At 38.9% G+C, this 23,823-nt stretch overlaps 1 protein-coding gene across 4 annotated transcripts in view; it reads right to left on the reverse strand.

Moving 5' to 3' along the window:
• The window catches only part of LOC137091488 (neuronal PAS domain-containing protein 3), a 406,675-nt gene extending 383,552 nt beyond the window's left edge, over window positions 1–23,123 (reverse strand). For 2 of the 4 annotated variants that reach the window (XM_067455959.1, XM_067455958.1), the window contains exon 1: window positions 22,002–23,123. In XM_067455959.1, coding sequence (XP_067312060.1) covers window positions 22,002–22,156 — 155 coding nt within the window. In that variant the 5' untranslated portion in view covers window positions 22,157–23,123. Of the gene's footprint in view, window positions 1–20,115; window positions 20,796–22,001 lie in introns of those variants that run through there. The other 2 variants (XM_067455961.1, XM_067455960.1) reach the window with 1 other exon arrangement.
• Between the last annotated feature and the right edge of the window lie 700 nt (window positions 23,124–23,823).

Below are 23,823 nucleotides of genomic sequence, written 5' to 3' on the forward strand. Positions count from 1 at the left end.
GAGAGAAACACCCAGAAAGAGCGCATAAAAGAGAGTGGACCTGCCAGAGAAGGAGGGAAATGGACTTCTAACGGCAATAGATGCTGATGAAACGGCCGCATGTAAAGGGACTTGCACTCTCCCACACAATGCTGCATTAAATGACGGTCAGGAAACGTCCACTGCCTGTATAGTCGCAACTGTGACCACCTCGGTTTTCAGTAGTCTTGGTTCCAGGAAGTGTATTTCCCATTCATTTTCTCCACTGGGATTAAAAAAACACAACATAAAAATTCAATACAGAGTTCAAAGCCACAAATCAAAATACGCTCCAAGAAGAATCACAACATTTGACATTTCGATCAGTCAAAAGTTGCATGTGATCAACAATACAGAAAAATATTCCCAAAAAATAATATAAATTAAAATAACTTTTCTAGTTTAATATAATTTAAGATGTAATTTATTCCTGTGATGAAAGCTGAATTTTCAGCATCATTTCTCCAGTGTCACAAGATCCTTCAGAAATCATTCTAATATGCTGATTTGGTGCTCAAGAAATATTTCTTCTTATTATCAATGTTTAAAACATTTGCGCTGCTTAATATTGTGATACACACACACTCACACACACAATGAAAGTAAGAAAGTACAATAATAATGATAAAGATTATTGGGTATAAATCACAATGCTTTACGGTATTGGCCAGTCACTGCTGAGCTCTTTAGCAGAAATTTCCGTTTCCATGGTAACAGTGTTTTCTCTTGATATCGGATACTGTAGTTCTTCCAGGAAATTTGTCTATTAAACATTGAAATCACACCGTCTTTTGGCTTACATAGACGCATACAATCATTTAACAACCTTTGAACTACATCCCATCATGAAAAGCTACCGCTAAAAATCAGTATGCATAACTCTTTGCAGAACACCGCCTTACTTACGGAAACCGACTGTTGCGCTCTATACAGACAGGAAAGAGCATGTGCCTAGCCACACCCAAAGGTCCTGATGAAGGTAGAGGAGCAGTTTTATTTTGTATCTCTCCTCTCATCACCCACATTCATCTTGTTCAGACAACTTGCTCCAATCCATAAAACAGGCATTAATATGAAGCTATCATCCGGCTAAGAATTTTCATTTTAACTGACAAGGTGCCCCATTCATCATTGGTGGCGTCTCTGTGTGCTCTCTGACTGCTGGAGAGAGATACAGGGAAGCGAGCTGTTCAGACGCTGCCCAGAGCCAGAGAACAAAAATGCAGCTAAGCCTCTTCAGCCGCGGCCTACAGAGAACAGACGTCTCGGACCCGCTGTTTGCTTCACAATACCTGCAAAGAGCATTCATGTGTGTGGGAACACTGTTAGCTTTTTCAGTAAAAAAAAAAAAAAGTCACCGTCTGAAATGCAACATCTGAGAATGTCAAAGGAGACATATTCTACACTTTTGTACTTTTGTATTTTTTTCCCTCAAACTCACCCTTTAGGTTTCTTACACCAACAACAGCTGTACATTTGTGCAATAAGCAAATACACACTTCCAATGTTGTCTTGTTATTTCACAGAGAGGTGCATCATTTTTTGGTCAAGATTGTGTATTGACAATGCAAGTTTTAAACACACTGTAAAGTCTTCTCAGTTACCGGTCAACATAGGCTTTTTGGAAAAAAACGTCCCTCTACCTACATTTCTGCAAAATTCAAAAACAAACATATACAAACAATTCAATGAAGTTTCCAGTTTAAATTAACACTAAAGGCAGTAAAACACAAACGTTTAGTCCTGCACTCAAATTATAATTATTGATTATTGATTAATAAAGGCTTATTTTTGCGCGTTTGTTTCCTTGCTCAACACCATATTACGACCATAAGGCATGATTTGTAAATCAATACAGTTTGACGTTTGCATCATACAATCAAGTGTGGCTTTTCTGACATAGTAAACAGTACTGCACTTTCAGGTCCTGTTAAACACAAGCTCAAAGACTCATAGAATCAGCTAAAATGGCATGCTTGCTTCAGCAAATGTGTTTCTATCTTACCTTTAATTTTGTTGACACTATCGGTTGGGTTTAGTGTAGGTGGTATGTTAGTTACAGTGTCTCTAAATGTGATTAACCTTTTAACGCCATTCACCAGACATTAAATTTACAAACTGCCAGGATACGCACAACAACCACTGTAATAAAATGTTCCCAGATTCATGTTCATCTGTTTGGATAAAACTGAACGTGCCTTTAGCGCCACTCACAGAACATTTCACTTACGTGGGGAAAGATTAGTGTTGAAAAGGTGTGGATAGGGTTATTTTGCGGCTGACCTTTCAGATGCAAAATGTATGAGAGGAGAGTATTTAACTTAATCATGCAAGGTAATTTACTAAGATTTACGGTCGTCAATTTACTGGTATTTGCACCATTATTTACTTCCCAAAAAGCATATCTTAAACCGGACGCTAACTGGTAGTTTGCATTGGTCATTGTGAAAATCTGCATGCGACCGCTGAACTTTCCACTCCCATCAGCGCCTTTTTGGAATTGCGCTCTCAAGCTGATTTGCCTTGTTTAGTAAATCTGGCCCTTGATCAGTTCTTGCTCTCCCTGGGAATCAAACCCAAGACTTAGGCTTAAAAAAAAACTATGTGGAGGTCAATGCATGTTGAAACCCTGACGGAGGTTATGTGGAAGATACTTTAAATCATTAAACAGTCTAAGCGCACTAGGGAAGGGAGTACAGCATGTCAGCATAATACATCAAACTATTTCAAATCAGCTAGGAATATCCTGCTTTCCATGATACATCCCGTTTAAAGTCTTAATAAGAAATTCCCACAAAGACGTCTTTGGAGCTCTTGCAGAGCAAAGCTTGTGCTGTGTTGTCGCGCTTCTGTACCTTTGAGGATCCGAGCCATTTTCCTTCAACGGAGTGGGACGTAATTCCAACAGACAGCCTCTTTCCACACACCAAATGTGGAAGTGAAAGGCCATTACTGTATTTGTCAGAGAACTCATTAACGGATTCACATCAGAGGGAAGGACAATATATGCACGCGTGAGGGTTAAATCGAGACAAAGCGAGACGGAGGAATACAAAATGCTGTAAGTGTCTGCAAACGGTCTCGGCAGAACATTAGCACAAGCAGAAGGCCATGGGGGAGAGAGAAGATCCATTTTAATGAGCATCACAACTTAACAAAAATGTTCTCTGTTTCCATTCCTGACAATTTTGCCAATTTCATAGTAAACAAGCATAGAGAAATACTCTCTGACAGCATTGCCTTGATATGGTAAACAGTCTGGCTTTGAAGTGAAGCATCAGATTATACATTGCTGAAGTGAGATTTTTAAGATTATTCTTGTTATATCTAATGATGCAGCTCATGGAAAAATAAATACACTGACATTTGCAGCATGAAAAATAATTTACAAGGCATCAGAGAGAGAAAGAGCTAAATGTTTTCCCCTAGCTTGGCAAAATGACTGGGGCACGGTTCGGGTATGATATTGCTAAAATATTTATGATGAATACCGGGCACACATGCCAGTGGAATCGCAGGACTTCCTGTGGAATGTGTCTGGGCACATACTGTGTGCCAGCCTTCACAATAACCCACCCCCCTCTCTCCGCTCACACTCATCCAGAAACCCTCCCGCACACAGCAGATGCTGCGTTCATCTGCTGCGCTACACAGTAACTGTCCAAATATTGACACACAGCTCCGTCCCCCACTGATTTCTTTTAACCCTTCACCATTTGCTCGTGACGCATCTATCTGTGCTCTGCCACATGTCTGTGGGCTTTATTCTTCAAGTTCAGCTGATGCAAAACAAGAAACTGGAAGACAGTCTAAAGGACTCAAACTATATCAATGAATTCAAGATTTTTGTTTTGCATAAATAATTAAAACATTATATAAAAACCAGCTGATGCATAATAGGAAAATAAATAAAACACTGTGGCAGCCAGAATACATTATTCAAACTACTCTCAAAGATAATAATTAGGAAAAATAAATAAAATTATATAAAAATGTATATACCGTATTGCGATATAGCAATACGGTATATATAATGCGAAATATTTAGACAATCCAAAATACAGAATACAGAATACAGAATTCTTCGAGATCAAGTATCAAAACATGGAATGGTCAATGTAAAAATAAATTTGTTGCAGGACTGCTTAACTAATAAGTAGACTTCACAACAACAACAAAAAGAAGAAGTGTAGGATCTGGCTGCTCTGAAAATGCCTTGGAAACATATGGAGGTAGGCTGAGAGTCGCCGCAGTAAAAAAGCATAAGCACTTGTACACAACTAACATCCTGCACACACAAGTTCAACACCCGCTCCTCACAGACAGCCAGCTAATATGAGTTTATTACTTTTTTTGAGGCACCGCAGAGATTCGGAGAGGCCCGTGTGTTTTTAAGAGCGCTCTGTGGGGATTTCTCAGACGGGTTTGAGTGGGCACTGAAGGGGTAAATCAAGACTGCTGGGCGAGACACACATCTGACAGCGGAGAGAGAGTTCAGAGGAAGACGCTCAGCACACACACTGGGCCAGAGGCTCCCTCAGTCCTGGCCTCAAGCACACTTTCCATCCTCTCTCTCTTTCTCTCACTCACTCGCTCAAAGACTTAGTCTGACCACAGGATGAGCAAGTCCAACATTTACACCAACTTAACTGCCAAAACAGCAGTGCCATTATCTTCACATTATACTATTTAGGGCTCAAGGTGTCTGGTTTCTCAAATTAACTCAAATTAAAAACATTAAAATATTAGCTTTGACTTATGTTAATGTTATGTTATGTTATGTTATGTTATGTTATGTTATGTTATGTTATGTTATGTTATGTTATGTTATGTTATGTTATGTTATGTTATGTTATGTTATATGTCATGTTATATGTCATGTTATATGTCATGTTATATGTCATGTTATATGTTATGTTATGTTTATTCTTGTCAACAATTTCTTTTGAAATATCTATGATTGTATATATTCATTTAGACTAAGCATTAAATTAATAGTTCACACACACCCAAAAACATTTCTTTTTGTCATTTTGTAAAAAAATAAAAACTGTTCTTTCTACCATGCAACACAAAATAAAATGTTAGGCATGATGTTCAAGCTGTTCTTTTCAATACAATCAAGTGAATGTTGATTGAGGAAGTCGAAATAAAAAATGAGCAAAAGGCACAATAAACAAAACCTAAAAGCAGTATGAGTACTACTGTACTACTGTGCTGGACTAAACCTTCAGAAATATTAAAGGGTTAATTCCCCTAAAAACATGAGAATGAACCTCAATGGTTCTTGCGGAATTTCAAACGTGCTGCGTAACACACAAGAATGAACCTCATTGGTTCTTGTTGAAGCTCAAACGTGCTGTTTAACAAGAAAAAACATCTTTGGTTCTTGTTTAAGCTCAAATGTTTAACACGAGAATGAACCTCATTGGATCTTGTAGAAACTCAAACGTGCCGTGTAACAAGAACAAACCTCATTGGTTCCTGTAGAAGCTCAAAAGTTCTGCGTTACACACAAGAATAACCCTCATTGGTTCTTGTAGAAGCTCAAACATGCTGTGTAACAAAAATTAACCTCATTGGTTCTTGTAGAAGTTCAAATGTGCTGTGTAACAAGAATGAATCTCATTGGTTCTTGTAGAAGCTCAAACGTGCTGTTCAAAATGAGAACAAACCTCAATGGTTCTCGCACATCAGGCGAACATGCTTGAGCTTTCGTTTGCCCCAACTGTTGCGTGTTGTTGAAAGTTTATATCTGAATAAAACTCATATAAAATGATCAAGTCTCTTCAGAAAGTTTGGACTAAACCATTCAGTTCATATGGATTACTTTTACGATCTCTTTATTAACTTTTTTTAAACTTTAAAGTGGTAGTTGCGTGGATGTCAATGGATGGACAGATAACTCTCTTTTTAATAAAACATCTTCATATGTGTTTCAAAGATGAACAAAAGTCTTAGGAGTTTGAACAGTATGTGGGTGAGCAACTGACAGAATTTTCTTTTTTTGGGGTGAACTAACTCAGAAGAAGATGTATGGACTATTGTGGACATCAGGAAAAAAAAGGTTTGGACCAACATGAGGGAGAGTAGATCATGATATAATTACATTTTTTGTGTGTATTATACTTTTAACACGTTGGTGTTTCTACAATATAGTATTGGAAATCTGAAAAAGTTACCAGATCCCTGTGGCAACACAGAAACGAGGGTGAGATTGAAACCGGACTGAGATCACGACCTGAGCATATCTCCAAATCCCCAAGTTCATTCCCACCCCTCCGCAGATCTGACCGCCAAACTCCCAACCTTTTCGATTATCCACATTTTTAACCACCGAGACTTCATCTGTCTCTGAGGTAAAGTATTTTATCTTTTGACTCTTAGGTAAAAGCAGGAGAGCACTGCATAGAACAGAGGAAGTTGCGCAGTCATTTCAGTGCAGAGAGAGAAGGAAAGAGTCAAATATGCAACATCTAATTGGCTCCCGCGACAACGACTCTTCAACATCATCATCACTGGCAGGATAACATGCTAGGTCAAGCATATGAAACAGTTAATACATGTCCTGTAAGGTCAAATGTTTTGCAACAACATTTTTTAGCTCACTTTATAAATGGGGATGGGAATGCATTTTGTTCTTTAAAAATTAAACTGCAAAAATGTATTTTACCCACTGAAATGTGCTCATGTGAACAATTGCACCTTTACAAATATGTTACTCACAGCTTAACTGAATAAATATCACAAAATTGAATTTGGTTTTGTGGTCTTTATATAACTATTGTGGTTTAATGCCACAGGGAGAGATCCGCTTACATGTGAGGGTCACAGAGGATTTACAATAAACTAAGATCAACAACTCTCTAAATTTATACCCCGAACAAATAAACCGGCCGAGGCAGTGGATTGTTTTCCTTCACCATGTGACCAGGTTTATCGTGCGGTATTATAGCAGATAGAAGCGTTTAGCGCTGGATTCCAGTCCGGGAATACAGACTGATAGACTTCCAGTCTTCCATAAAATTCAGCCTCTCAGCATTTTCAAATCGGTTAATGCTTACATAGCAATAATGTTTTTTTCCCCCTCGCTCTTTTTCCCGAAAGTCTTTAGAATGTATTTAAATGAGAGATTTAGTTAATGAGTTTGGGCAAAGTCTGGAACAGTCTTTTAAGAATTATCATTCTCATTAATTTTCAGAATTACCCACTGTGTTGTGATAGCTGTCATGGACTTTAGAGTTCAATTAACTAAATACTGAGAACGTATATATAATATACATGCACGCGTGTCTGCACGCGAGCTGTATGCATGCAGGACTCATACCCAAGCGCGCATAAGTATGCATGTACACGCTTGTGTGTGTGATTTGTTTTATTACAAATTTCTGCAGTTTACCATTTCATTCTGGGTTTAGACAATAAATATGCAAGTAAACAATTCCAAGAAAGCAATCCATGATCCAAGCAAGCAAAGATCTTTCACTTAAGCCTGCATCACAATGCAGCATGCATCTGCTTTTCAGTGCATTTGTGCTCAAATCGAGACTCTCCGGAAAGAACAAGAGATTACCCACAGCAAAATCATAACATAACCAAAGTTGAAGGGCACAGAATGCAGGTGGAATAAATCAAGCCCTTTCAAGGACAGACACATCAAAGTGTGTTTCTCGGCTCCTCATTCTTTAACTTTTGCACCGAAGTAATTACTATATGAGTAAACATTCGTTTTGTTTTCTATCATTTCATCCTGAGGAGTGCCCACATCAGAGGCATAAGTGTTTCATTACGCCTTTATCTGTCCACAGTTCTTGTGAAGCAGGAACAATTAACCCTGCCTTCAAAGTGATTGATATAGGCTTTGCTTTCAATTTGTTCCACTACACAGATCATGAAATTCGCAATGTGCCCATCCTTATTGACCTAGACTTTCAAACACAGAGGGCTACAATGAGATGAAAAGAATTAGAAAGAAGAGAGCCGCGCAGCCATGAAATAACATGGGGAAGAGTGGGGAAAAAATGGATGTGACCTCACAAAACCTCAACTATTTCAAGTACACTTTCTGGAAAGTTGTTTTCTGTTCCATCCAAAGCTATCCTATACATTTCTGCTCTTTGAGTACTGTCTGAAAGCTGGAGGAGAGCTCTCGAGATGTGGGCACACGTGGTTATGTCGTAAACACGGCTCGCTTGTTCATGAGCAAAATTGAATTTCTATGGCTCTTGCCAAAACCAATCTTTCAAATGTGAACCCCTGAGCTTAGTTTGTAAATCATTAAGAGGCGATGAAAATGCTTGTTTATAGGTATACAGCTGCTTTAATAAAACAGACGCAAAATACTCAGGGTTTAAATGATTCATGTTAATTGAGAGTTAATTCAAAACTAAATGGCACATAGTGTAGACTGACCGACCAGAGATAGATAGATAGATGATGGGTAGACAGACAGAACGATAGATGTTTAAAGTTGTCAAGCAACAATAATATAGTATGTAAAGTCACAAACCTGCATTTAACAACATGTTCAGTACAGCTCACCCAATCAGAAAAGACTGAAGTATCCGTCTGATAGTTTGCTGGCCTCTAAAATACTGGTAAATATTTGTCAATCAAAAATATTCTACAATTAAATTTTAAGATACTGGCACTGAGACTTAGAGTTCTAGATAGATAGATAGAACAATAGAATGATAGAAAGCCAGAATGATAGACACAATGTCAGAATGTTAGACAGAACGATAGAACGACAGAGTGTTAGAAAGAATGACAGAATGATAGAACTAAAAAACTTTAGGTAGATAGAACGATAGAACAACAGAATGATAGATAGAATGAGAGAAGGATAGAACAGAACATTAGATAGAACAATAGATAGAATTATAGAAAGACTGGATGATAGACAGAACAAAAGATAGAATGATAGAAAAACAGAATGGTAGATAGAATGACAGAAAGATAGACAAAATGATAGAATGAAAAAATGATAGAATGGCAGAACGAGAACTTTAGATATAATGACAGAATGATAGATAGAATGACAGAATTATAGAACGACAGAACGTTAGATAAAACAACAGCGTTAGAAAGACTAGAAGATCTATAGAGGGACAGACCAATAGCTAACTCTAGAACTTCTTTATATTAAATCAAAAACAGAATTTTATTTTTTTTAAAAATTAGAAGTATTTTTCCACATTAGTCTAACTGCAAGCTGTTTACTAGTATGTAGTCACAAACGCTTTTAACTGCAGCTCATCTGATCAGAAATTAGACTCTGAATTATCCATCTGATCATTTCGTTACCCTCCAAAATACTAGTTAATATAATCCAAATATCTCCTATATCATTTAAAAATACTGCAAAATGATTTCTTTAAAGTCCCGAAAGCACTGAGAGTTTGTGTGTTTGCTTTAGCTGATGGCTATTGTGCTGTACAGTATCAATAAGCAATTTGACCTTTTCCCACAGTCTGCCGCTGGAGAGGGCTTCATTTGTCAGGATCGTGAGCTAATTTTAGCCTTTCCCTGACGAAAGACCTACAGTTACTCCATTACACGGCACGCACGGACAGATATACATGATCAATTCAAAAAAGTTTGCCTTTGGTAAGTCAAAGCACAGGAAGTGGCAGGAGACACAGAAGTGGCTGACACAGCGTCCTGCGGTGCTGCTTTAGATGAGTGTACCCGGTGATAAGCCTGGGAAAACGTCGGCACAAAAGCAGTCAGTAAATCCCCGCAAAGGGGGCTTCTTTAGGTGACGACATGCGTAAGGAATGCTATAGAGAAAATACCTCGGCGTGCTGTAGCTCCTTTGTGAGACGAGGTGATGGGGGCTTACCTCCATTTACAGCCAAATCACAGCTATGACATTCACTTATTAAAGTGACAGGTGGGGCTTACGCGCCACAAAATTTATTTATCTGGGGTGTACAGCGGGTATCGCGGTGAGGTTCGAGGGCGGTCTGTGCTGAGTTATGCGGCTGTGTTTTCTAGCAGCTCTTCTGCTTAACCGGAATAATCAATTGTAATTTTGCAAGCAAAACGAGGGCCGTGCAGGTGCGGATGATCAAATCACTGCTTGATGAGAGAGAGAAAAAGAGAAACTATGATATTACTACTATTAAATAGCATCCAAAACACATTTAACTTCTGTAACGTGATGTATTTCAGACAGTTCAGCTGGAAATAATTATAATTTGAAATTTCCAGACAGGTAAGAAGGAACCATCAGAATTTAGCCAAGTCAGTTCATTCTTAGACCACGGTACAAATTGTTTCAAAACAGTTTTACAGAAAATTCTGATGCTAATGTTTATAATATCCTAGGCACCTTTTACACTGCAAGTCTTAATTCACAGATCAGATCTTTTGACCATATCCAATTTTTTGGTCCACATGTTTACATTCACTTACATTATACACGGCTGGTACCCGATATATGCGTTTACATGAATTCCTGCAGAATCTTGCGGAGGCTTTGAATTCAATGAGGAATCAGATACCGGTATTCGTGTTTAGATGTTGGATGTCCAGATATTGGATATGTATCTAATTTAACACCACATTTGGAAGTGGCTCGGAGTGAATGCAAAAAATCAGATCTTGTGAGGATTTTTGTGTTTGCACAATTCTGATCTGTGTCAGATGTGCGTAAATAATTTTTTTTTTCGTGTGTGTGTGTGTGCTAGTGTAAATGCAGCCTTGAAGGCATAGTATGTTAGTTTCGGCACTAGAGGTCGCTTATTTAAAGCCATAAAAAAGGCGTAGCTTGATGATGGTATGAATGAGCATGGAATCATGGGAGTTGTCGTCTTCACCTCCACAGCCGATTGAAAGCAATCAGACAGGATTCGGGCAGAAATCTTGTTCCAAGATGAGATAACATATTAAAGCTTGTATTAAAGGATTACTTCAGCGATTTAGCATATGGCTTTGTATCAGTAGAAACCCGGGAGTATATTCGAATGATCGTGCTTAAGGGAGCTATTTCCGCATGTTTTCATACTCATGGGGTCGGGATCGCTCTTACAACACTCGGCTCGGGCAGCTGCGGGCATTCATGTAAACGGAGCAAAGTGAGTGTTTCGACTTTTTAAATGAATTCCTATGAAAGTGCTTCCAAAGGCATGAACTGAAAACGAGCCAGACTGAACGAGCCTGACTGTGAATTTATGCCGTGAGCACGCTTACCTCAGCTCTCGTGTTGAATGTAATCCGACTCCTGTTTGTTTGTGTTTTTACTCTCATTCGGCTCACACACGTTATTGAACATACAGGTTCAGTTTTTAATTGTAGTGTCTGTTCTCTAACTGAACTGATTTTATGAAAATGAACATGGTGAGAAAGTGATCCAGTAATCCAGTAGCGGTGGCTTTGGGAGTGGCCTCGTTGGACAAGCGAAGCAATCTATATAATCTAGCTATATAATGCTGTATTACTGACAATACAAATAAAGCGCTTACTGGTTATGCTATGTAAGCCACCTGAGAAAATAGCATTGTCTCTGAGGCATGGTACAAAGGTGTTATACTTGCTGTAAATCCAGAAAACAATAGATTTATTTAAACAATAACCATGTTGAGCTAGTAGGGGTGAGCGGGAAACAACCTGATGTGGGTTTACTTGTAACACAGTTGTTTTAAATACTTCCATCCAGCGTCATAGCGTGACGGAAATTTGTGTATTTAATAGTTGACATATCAACATATATATATATAAAAAAAATAAAAAAATAAAATAATATATATATATATATATATATATATATATATATATATATATATATATATATATATATATTTTTTTTTTTTTTTTTTTTTTTTTCAAAATTAAAAATTGTTTGGAAGATATCCCTGTACATTTATTTAACCATAGCAAAAGTACAATTTTGGTTTATTAGTGAAATCTGATATTAGTTTTAATCTGTTATTTAACAGTTGACAGAGTTCTTTAATCCTTCACTAACTAGCAGAAGACACTAACCAGGTTTAATGCTGCCTTCACATGCTATCGGAAATTTGATAATTCCCACTTCAGAAGTCGTGATCATGTGCAATTTTTACCTAGGAAATTCATATTGACGATAATTCCAAGAGCCCATGAAGGTAGCATTAATCTCAGTTGTGCAGATGGGGAACGTTCAATACTGCGTTAAAACGTGCCCCAGTATTAGAACTATGCAATTGGCATAATTAGCTTTTATGAATTTCTATTGAGAAACCATGAGAAACAGGTGAATAAAGAAAGACTGAAAGGAAGAACCTGAATATTCAGAAATTGTTACATTAATTACAGCATTCGTACTGGCTTGTCTATCTGTCTCCTGTTCTGGGATGCTGTGTGTGGAGGGGAGTGTTGTGTTCAACTCTGTGTTTTTCTGAATGTTTCTTCATCTATTTGCCTGTATCATTTTGACCTATGCTATGTTTTGCAGTGTGTTCATTGTCATACTCCAAAATGATCTTATTTTGAATTTCTTAGAAAATGCCAGTATCTTCAAAAAAAAGTATTTTATTGACAAAATATTTTAGTTTTTCTTGGATCCTTTTTTATTCGATCAGAAAACATTTTAAGCTGTCATACGGTCATGTTAAAACATGCCCCTCACGTACAACATTTCCCACATATGGGGCATGTTGTCACATCTCATTCCATTCTTTTGACTTAAAGAAAGAAAGAAGTATACACTGTATTAAAGAAACAAGACAATGTCTGTACCATACATATGTGAAATTAATTTGGAAAAAAATAAATACTGAGAAAGTCAAAAAGCGTGTCCCTCGCTCTCCCTATATAACAATGATTTGTTTTCTGTCGAGCCTTTAATATCTTCATACCTTATAGTCGCATTTAGCAGATTTATATTTTGTAATGAAATAAATAATCAAGCAGGTGAGATTTGCCATATATGCTAAATGGAAAAACTACTGCTGGTACTGTATGAATGCGGATAAAGTTGGGTGTACGATATAACTATATCACTGGGTGATAATATAGTTTATTTTTGCGATGATACAAACAATCAAGCAATTGAGATTTGCTATAGAGTAGTTTTCAGAAAAAAACAAGGGTAGCCTAACTGTATTTGAGTGGTAATAAAGGTAGCTATTGAAAAAAAACATCTAGCATCCAAACAAGTTTTCAATATAGAGAAAAGTGGCTACATCTTCAGATCAAAATGAGTCATTGTTCAATGCGCACAAATATGTGCAGAGCCAGACCCAAATCCAAGTCCGCAATGCACTTAAATCCATTTTCTTTGCCAATGCACATACAGGAGGATTACACATGTATTGTGGAAGCGCTGTAGAGTTTGTGCGGGCTCAGAAGTGCTGCTGGAACACTAGAGGGGGCGAGTAAAGGGCAACACTTGCTGCTAGCATTAGATGATCGCGGCACAGCCAAACCAAAGAAGCAGATGGGAGTCAGCGGGCAGAACATCTGTCTTTAGAGCCAGATACTAAATGAAGGTCTTAAAACCACTGTGGACATTAAACGCGTAGAAGGGGAGCTCGGGTTTTACCGCGGCCGCAAACCATAACAAAACCTGTGACATTCAGAAGCAACACTGTAGTCGCCTAGAGCGTGATCATCTCTGATCTCTTCTAGCATGAAAAGGGGCATATGTACTGCCTAAAGTCCTTTGAAATATAAAGGCCTTCAATATCTGCAATAATGTATAGAGAAGTCAGCACTCAGCCCAGAGTAACCGGGGCTAGTTGTCACAATTATATTCCCAGTTACAGTGATTCTGTATGCTGGTTTAAATTAAAACAGTTTGAAATGGTCTTAAATTGGAATCATTTAGTGAACTTCTGTTCTCCACATTAAAATATCCAATATCATCTTATTTTTACTTTTAAGGAAACAAGTGAACACAATTAAAGCAAAGTGACCTGCATCAAATCAGCAAAATGAACGTGTTAATGCAAGTACTTTTTTCAGTTTAACATGTTTAAAATATTTAACGCACTATCCATTTTTTCCATCATCTTTTGGCTAGTGCTACATTATTTGGTCACACTCTTATTCATGCAAGTACTTTTAAACCATTCAAGCGCAACAAGACAAAAGAGAACCCCGTGCCTTACTGGCGCACACATCTGTGAATCTCCTGTCTGTGGCTGTGTCCAAAATCGCCCTCTACGTCCATATTTTTTTACAGTCTATGAAATAGTGTCCATGACGTCACCCATAGGATTCCGACAAGCCGTTCTGAAGCGCAAAGTAGAGACGAGCTAGCCGTTGCCATCTTAGCAGCGCGTCACTCCTGGATAACAGAAAATGGGCAAAGAGGCGGGATGTGGAAGGAGCTTATGTGAGGCAATGACTATAGACGGCTGATAAATGGCTATCGTCCTGTCACTTAAAGTAACCACGCCCTTAATTATTCAGAACTTTAAGGCTTTATATAATGCAAATGAATGAGTTATAACAAAATTCACCCCGGTCAGAGTGGTCATGAAGGGCAAAATTAGCCGTATAGGCCAAAACCACAATTTGCAGGCTGTAAACATGTTTTTTTCTGCTGTAAAGTTGGGAAATTTAACATGGGGCTCAATGAGATTCTGCTCCCCTCTGGAGCCAGTTTAGGAGTTGCAGTTTACATTACTTCCGTATTGGCTTCAAGAGAGATCGCGGGAGGTTGCCGCTTGCTCCGTACCCTTAAATAGGGCATCCTATTTGAGGGGACAGCCATTTGTAGTGGTGTCTGAAACTATAATGGGCATTATCAAGATTATCAAGAAAGGGGGGGGGGGGGGGGGGGGGTGAAATGCTGTTTCATGCATACTGAGCTTTTTACACTGTTAAAGACTTGGATTCCCATCCTAAACATAGACAAAGTTTCAAAAACCAATGTTGGACATTTGACGGAGTATTTCTGTGTTAAAAATACTCCTTCCGGTTTCTCACAAGTTTCGGAGAGTTTTTTTCAAGTATGGGTAGGCTTGACGTTAATTAAGCGGAAGGTCCTTGTATGGGCCGTACGGGCTCTTCTCACGGACGGGTGCGCGCGCGCGTGACTAGAGCGAGAGAGAGGAAATGCACGCCCATAAACACTCTCTCAGGTGCAGATCCAGTCGTTATAGTCCGCGCCGTGCTCCACTTTATTCCTATGGGTGACATCAAGCGACTTCAACGCTTCAGCACAGCATTCCGGAAAGGCAGCGCTGCATTTGAACCGATTTGAACGCAGAAATGACGGGAAGCTTCACAACATTGCTTCAGTCGCGTCGCATAGTGGATCTCCACCGTTCACTGCCTTTCAGGACTTTACCAAATCATTCCAAAGAAGTGTGTTTTTGACGGAGCGGTCCCAGTGATAAAGGTTCGGTCCTGCTTTGGAAGCAGCCGGTGAGTAAAACTGCTTCAAATGTCTGTGCTGTCGGCTATCGTCGCGTGAGTAAACATCAGTAAACGACACGATCACGTGCTTCGTCATTCAAATGCGCTAACGGTTACTCCATTGTTGTTCTATGTATAACGTTACACTAGTCTGACGTGCAAAACCGCTTTGCTTGCTACTGCTAAGGTTTAGTCGCATACAATAGTCCATAAACCGAATCATGTCCTCATAAACTGCGAGTAAAGACACACAAATGTTGACAGGCCACTAAATACAGTACATACCAAAGAGACGGACGTCCTGCTGTGGCTGTTTCTCCTGTTCAGTTTATTTCAGCCTGATTCTGGATCATATATCTATTAGCTGAGATCGATAGCGATGGGTTTCTCCACGCTTGAGGACGTCACCACTTTGCGCGATCGTCATTCTTTAGCTCCGCCCACACGATACACGATTGAAGGATGCAATACTACTCTATAGGTACTCAAGATTGACATGAGATTGACTGAAACTGAGTGTTTCACCCCCCCCCCCCCCCTTAACTCATTCAATCCCACAACGCACCACAATAATGAGTGTACAACCGATGTACAATCAACAGATAGAGAATATTACTCATAATGGACTGAGATTCGCACACATGCCAAATGAATTCCCGCCTCTGATGAGGAGATGGCACCCACAAGATGAAATATCAATCAATCCATTTTCCAAACCACTGGTCCAACATGGGTAAAGCGCAATATCCTGCAGGTATAAATTCCTTTTTTCTTGATTATTAAATTGTTTGGTTAAGGTTTATACAGTTTCCATGACATAGTTCAAGATCAATCTTTTCATCTTACTACTAAAGCTGACAGTTTGTTAAGCTTCAAATGATTTTTAAACAGCAAGCACAAACTATGCAAAAGCGGCAGCCCTTCCGGTGCACCAAGTGTCCGAATTTACTCACTTGTTTTCATTCACTCCTGCAAGTGAACTATATTAGCGGAGTAATGTAGGGAACAGTGAATGAGGTTATAGGGGGCAATTTCAAACACAGCCTGTGAGACACACACTCATGCGCAAAAAGAAAGCTGCTTCAGACGACGCATTAACAGACAAAAACACAAAATTATGCCAAAATGCATGTTTTGTCGAGTATTCTCATAAGCACAGTCTATAACAAAGAGTTGTGAGAAAATGTGATGCATCAGATCCGTGTCATGTGCGTCAGGTTTTAAAGTGACAGCAGCCTAATAAACCTGCTGCTGTTTTTTATTTAAATTAAGGATAATTAAAGAACAAAAGACATCAGTATTGGTAATGTTGGCCTTCTTTTTAAAAAAAATGCCATCATACGAATATATAGGCTACTGTTTTTATGTTACAACAATAAAAAATATATATTAAAAACGTTCATGTTAGGTGCGATTAATCACAATTAATTACAGAAAAATTGTGTAAAAAAATCTATCTATCTATCTATCTATCTATCTATCTATCTATCTATCTATCTATCTATCTATCTATCTATCTATCTATCTATCTATCTATCTATCTTCACACAAAAAAATAATCACACACAAAGGCAAAAAAGAAAAAGGTCCTTTAGTGATTCAGTGCAGCATCACAGATCTATCAACCAATTCGTTGATACATCCAAAAATGGGCACATGCAAAAACCTCCGCTCAAATGTAGAGATGTATACATCACATAGGCTCTCACGCCATGAGCCGTGCAGTAATGCATCGAGAGACTGCACGATTACCTTTGCGGGATGCATCTTCTTTATGTCTGTGTCTCTGCTCTGACCTTCACAATAACAGAGACGAGTGGCGGCTGGCGAGAGCCGCGGTAATCACTGCACAACACGCCGAGCACCAGCCACAGATGGGGGCTGGAAATCCCTCTTAATTGTGATAAATACACATCAGAATTGCTTATTTGCCTCCATTCCATGCCGTGTTCGGCGCTGGCGAATCAACGGGTGGAATCGGTGCATCTTTTGTGTGATGGTATAGCTCAGCTTGGGCTGTCTGCCTCTCCGGCATTCGGAGAATATCACCGCTTTGTTTTCTTCCACAAACATAATCATATCTCACACATGGTGATTTTGAAATAAAAAAATAAATCACAAACACAGTGCACTGACACTCCTAAGCGTTTAGTGAGATGCTGATATTCATAATTTCACATCAAAGGATTATTATAATGAACAGCTACATGTCGGAATGTGATTTCAGTAACAAACAAGCCCATTTTTCAAAGAGAAAAATCATTTATGTTTAGTTGACATGAAATACATTCAAGAAGTTGACATCCAATTTTAAACAGCATTTTGCAAATGCTATTATAATCATTACGCATGCACCTTTTATGAGCCTGTATTATTTAGAAACCGTTTTAAATAATCAATGCGAAAAAAACTAAAGATATACACTTTCCCATATATATTCATTTGCATGTTTAAGCTAAAATGGAAGCGACATGCATCACATACAGCATCTTGTTAATGGACCTGTTGATATACAACCCATTAGAGAGACGATACTTTATAATGCAACACCAAATATACCCCAAGCATTTCACAGAGCCACAGCTCCGGTCTCAATCTATGGATCCACTGCTGCACCGTAGGAGAGGAAATGGAACAATTTAGCACTTTTGTTTGCTCACAGTGAGGGAGGGAGGCATTGCTTTCTTCAACACAAAGCCAACTTTGTGTTTAGTGTTGTGTATAAATTCACGCCAACCAATCTCTCTCCCTCTCTCTGTGAATTCTCGTCCAACTCCTTCGGAGTGGCTTCGCCCAAGAGCACAATCCCTCCCTTCCCAGCACTTTACTACAGCAGGAACCGGCGCTGGTAAACAGCACTGCATTAAAAAATAAACTCCCAAACCTTCCCTGAGAATTTCAGCCCCAGTGTTATTCGGTTCAACTCTCAAGTGGAGCCACATAACGAATCACAGAGTGCAATTTAGCCCTTCAGAATGCCGGTCGGAAACAGGTGATAAAGGAAGCACTCATGCACTGGCTATGAAGTTTCACCTCCCTCCGAATTAATTCCATCTTCAAGATTCCTATCTCTGTGATATGCTCGGAATGGCACACAAATACGCTCCTGCCAGAAAGATTACCGCAGACTGACTTAGCATAAACATCTCCTGCTGTTATGACTGGCAGGGGCTGGAATATAATTCTAATGCATATTTAGACGTACAGTAGGTGCATTGGTGTAATCTGCGCGTTCCGAGTGGGAATTATAAAATAATCGAGCTCGATGAGAGTTTTGTCAAGCTTGCTAATGATAGTAATAACCATTCGTAGTCCAGTCAGGCACACAATCTTGTGGAGTTGCACACTACAGTATATGAAACGGGCCGTGTTTACATTGTAAAATGTCACTGGCTCTATGGCTGATATTTTGTACACACACTGCAGGTGAATTATTGCATACAATTTAACATTAGTTCAACAAGCTGTACTCAGCCACGCGCAGTATGGCGTGAATCAGTGATGCCTAATTTAATACTGCTAAGAGCTAAAAAGAAAAAATATATACCAAAACATCTGACAGCCACTTGTCATCTAATCACAAAAGACTAGCGCATATGCAATAAAAGTTTTAATAATAAGGAAAATAACACTCACCTGACTAGTGCTAATAAGATCCTGAAAGCAGCTTATTAAAGTAATTTCATAACTGTATATTTATTTAGCACAACACCTGTGATCTAACAGTGTAAGACTGATGCATATGTAATACTCAAAGAAACCCGCAATAAATCAAAAGCCTTTTTATGCATCTACTTGACTACTCTGTATAAAATGTAATCATAACAACATTTCAGATCTATAAAGCAACCAATTCTAACATTATTTTCAATAATGCAGATGATGACTAATATGATGATAAATATGTACACTCACTCCATTTACAGTTTCTGATTGGATTCATTTCAAGTCCTCAAAATTCCACTTGATGATTTATGCACATATCAAACCGTAGGAATTTCAGATCAATAGATCAAGTAATTTCATAATTGCAGAACCACCTGTCATTTAAGTGTAAAAGACAAGACATCTCAACTACTCAATAAACAATGCAAGAAAACATCAATCTTTTAGCACGCACCCTGCTATATTAATATCACCAATTGTGATAGCAATCGTACTGTCATGTAAGGTGTAAAACACCAATTCAATGAAAAGCATTTCAGCTACTCTATTCTAACATACACTTAAGTAGTCTTGTGATCAACTTAAAGGGTGAAGATTTAGCTCATATTTCAATCCCCATTAAGAGTTCTCAATCTAATTCAGGAATCAAACCCACACCAATCTACATCGAAACTTCCCCAAACAGCAGCTTGATGCACACTAATTCACAGCAGTAAACAGTGTGTTTTACTCCGATTGGCCTAATGCCGCGAAAGCAAACAGAGCGGATGCAAAAGGCTGCAACATGGTCGCGTTCGAATGTTCACAAATTTCCCGCGAAACCCGCCAGCCAGCATCGCGAGCGACACACGCTGAACACATTCAACGGTCATGTCCTCTGTCCACCAAAACACACTCACACATACACACACTCACAGCCTAAACACACACACTCACTGCTTCTGTCAGCGTGTATACCTGTTACCCAACCCCTCACACACACACACACACTCCTGCGGAAAGGGCAAAGTTTCCCATCTCAGTCCAAAATGCCCGTCAGCGCACGCGTTTCCACAGACACACAACAAACCGAGCGTTTACCGTTCTCTTCTGGAAGGGTCTTGCTGTATGCTGGGCTTGGTGGGCGCCATCTTCCTGCAATTATTAATTACACTTTTTTTCCTCCAGAATTCACGCGACGAGCAGCTGACAGCGGAACCGGGAGCATTTAAGCAACGCCATCGGTGGTACCGGAGCGCTCGTGCCCGTGTCTCCGTGCGTTAAGACGCGTTCAGACGGGAGCGAGACCAGCCGACGCTGAGATCCAAAGGCATGCCAATAAAGTGAGAGGAAACCCGGGGACGCTCGTGCGATCCGGCGGCTGTCCTCGCGGGGTAAACGAGAGCAGGAATCAGTGCACGAGACGGGCATTTACATCACGACGTGCACTTCGAACACAGCCGCTTCTTCCCTGTATGTTTGTCCGCATTTTCCAGCTTTTTCCTGCTTCTCTCTTCCTCTCATCTCCCTCTCCTGCCGGCGCAACAACGCCACTCAGTTGTAGTTGGAAATAGTTGGAGTTTATTGGGAATATACAGGTTGTTTCTAGTGCATCAGCGAAAAGATTCGCGTCTGCATCGCTTCATGAAACCGCCTGCATGCTTATGTTTGCGTTCATATTTTCTATAAACATGTGGAATGATATGATTGACAGCTGTCAAAATACACTCAAAAGCCAAGTTGAGCTTCAAATAAATCTGAGACTAAATTATTTTGAAACTGATATTTTGTCAAAGCACTAAGAGTGAAAAAATTGTTATATATATATATATATATATATATATATATATATATATATATATATATATATATATAGGCCCTTTTTTATTTTATTTATTAAAGATATTAAAGAGATATCTCGTACGCCTTATCCATGCTAGATACCTGCGTCAGACAATGTTCATGGTAAAGGTATATTTGCACTAATGCACATTCAGTATATTATTTTATTTTTCTAAGTTAATCCGTCTTGACATACATAAAGGGCTTTTTTCTTCTGTGCATTAGAACCTGTGACCTGTCAAGGTCATGAGCTGACAGCCTCCCCATTTAATGTCCTGTTCATTGTGTTGTGCTCTAAATAGACTGTTTAATTGAACGTGACAGTGTATGGAAGCATGTGTGCACATGATCAGTTGATTCTGCTGATAAACTAACAATCAGAACATCCACGTCCATTAATGCCAGTCTTCCACTTGGCATTAGTAGAAGATATAACAATTACAGTGTATATTTATGTGGGGAAAAAAATAAAATAATAATTGGTTAAGCCTGTTCAAACTGACTTAATTTATGTTTGTATAAATCAAAATCACACACCATGTAGTTTAGTGATGTTTTCCTGGCTTTGGGTAAAGTTTTGCAACTAACTGTTTGAAAATATATTGTTGCATTGATTTTGCATGCATTTCAAATCACTCATTTTTCAGATGAATCATTTGAGATATGTTCTGAAGTGAGTTTATGTGCATTGAAATACTTGGCAATGCCACTTTTATAATAAACACAGTCTCCTTGAATATTTAACATGATTGAACATGTGTCTTATATTGAGTTAAAATCTTAATATGACGTTTCTTTTCATCTCTGTATATGTCTGACACATTAAAACTTTACAAGTGTCGTTTTGTGATGAATGGAGCAAAACCTGATTCTAATTGAAAATTGAGATGTTATAAGAATCTAAGTTTAGACCTCTGGCAACCTCCAGGGAAATCCAGTTTATATATATATATATATATATATATATATATATATATATATATATATATATATATATATATATATATATATATATATATATATATATATATATACACTTGATAACGGTGCGCGTGAATGGAAGCAACAAATATGACATGAATAATATGAATGTGAAGAACAAGAAGAGAAAGAAAAAAACATGTTTTGGGTTTTAGCCAGCATACCTTTGTTGGTAAGACGTCAAGCCTTGGACGTTTTGCGGATTCCCGTTAGTAGCTCCCGGGACTCTGGACGCAGCCGGCATCCCTCCACCGCCTCCCGCACCTGCGGCCGCCGCCGCCGTCACCTGAACACTGAAATCCGGGAAGATCCTGATCATCCCCGAGCGCGCACCGCGATGCTGCACCAACCGAGTGTGTGTGGATCAACCTTCCCTCCGGTCCGACAAATCACAGCAGCACAATCCCATTAGTGATGGAAACAAGCTCATCAGCCATTCTACGACTTGTTTTCTGCTTTCAGAGAAGAGAACCGTTGCTTTTACGGGGTTGGCGGTGATGGTTATGGTGCTCGTAGACTACCGCCTCTTTGCGCGTCCTGTGCGCTTTTACGCGTGAAAGTTTCAAGCGCTCCAAGCATATGTTTTAAAAGTGAACTTCCTTAAAACCTCATCACTTAAGTATATCCTCCAATATATGAATGTTCTGAATGTCTTTATGACTGCTTGCGAGCCAAGTCATAACAATTTTGACAAATAATAATCAGGGTCAGTTGTCAGTTTAGGAAACTTACCATAAAGTGACACATTAACTACTAAGATCTCAAATCAAAGTATCCTGATATTATTTGAACTTTAAAACGCGTATGCCTTTTAGTTTTAGTAGTTGAATGTACAGCTACAGGCTTGAACAGAAATGAAAACGCACGTGCAACACTTCCCTTCTAGTGTGAAGGAATGCGTGCGTATAAATAACGAGCACAACTTTTTATGAGTCCAGTGCGTCCTGAAAAAGCTCTACTGTTTAAGATCAGAGATAGCTGTCCATTCCCAGTGTGGTTTTAACAGATCTAAGTGTATACGCGAGGAAAAGTCCAGCGCATGATGTGATCTGCTCGCCTCCTACTGTTGTGACGATGATATGCTACTGCTTTCAGTTTCTGAGAGAAGGAATGAGCAGCTTCTTCTTCTTCTGGTGCTGATGCTGCGGAGGTCAGGTGCTGTCAGTGCTGCTGCCAGGATCAATGTCTAAAGCTGATGGGATGTTTGCTGTGTGCATGCTCCTGATGTGTTGTGTTGTGTTGCCCTGCTGTGTGTGGCAATGCCATCGCTATAGCGCGTGCGAGAAGATGAACTCAGCCGCTCGTGCAGCTGATTAACGGCGCGCGCCTCCGCCGCGCAGCCAATGGGACGCTCGCACGGGAGCGCGCAGCGGTTTACCGCAGCAGTTAACCCTTTATGAGCCGAATGATCAGGGCGAGAAGATTCACAGCTGACACATCATGCGACTGAAAGGTCAATGATACTCAGAGAACTTGAGGTAGAATAAAACACTATCTAGATTAGAAAGAAAGAAAAGATAAACAATTAAACTGTATAAGCTATTTGCTGCAGTGCTATTTGTAAGAACAATAACAAATGCACAGTTAAGTAAAGCATTTCTCAAAAAGTAGCTTTTCATATCGACTCCTTACATCCACTTAACTGTTGAGCAAAAAAAGGCTAAATTAAATTTAGTTATTAAAAAAAAGTCCAGAATTGGATTAATTCAATGTTTTGGCCAGTAAGTGAAATAAATAAATTACATTTTACATGCATATTGGTATTAATTTTTAATTGTGCAATACAATTATAGTTTGTTGTGGTATGATCCATGAAATTAGACATGTAAAGTACATTTAGTTTTGGTAAGCTAGTTCATTCTTTTTCCTTTTTTCATCTAAATCAATTCTACTTGAAATATTAAAAAGAGAGGTTTTCAGAAAGAATTGTAGGCTATAATTTTGCAGCACGTATCTTGCAGAATTCAGGAGAAATATGGTTTGGTT

Source organism: Pseudorasbora parva, chromosome 10 (genome assembly GCF_024679245.1).
Source record: "Pseudorasbora parva isolate DD20220531a chromosome 10, ASM2467924v1, whole genome shotgun sequence".
In the NCBI taxonomy this organism is placed as follows: Eukaryota; Metazoa; Chordata; class Actinopteri; order Cypriniformes; family Gobionidae; genus Pseudorasbora; species Pseudorasbora parva.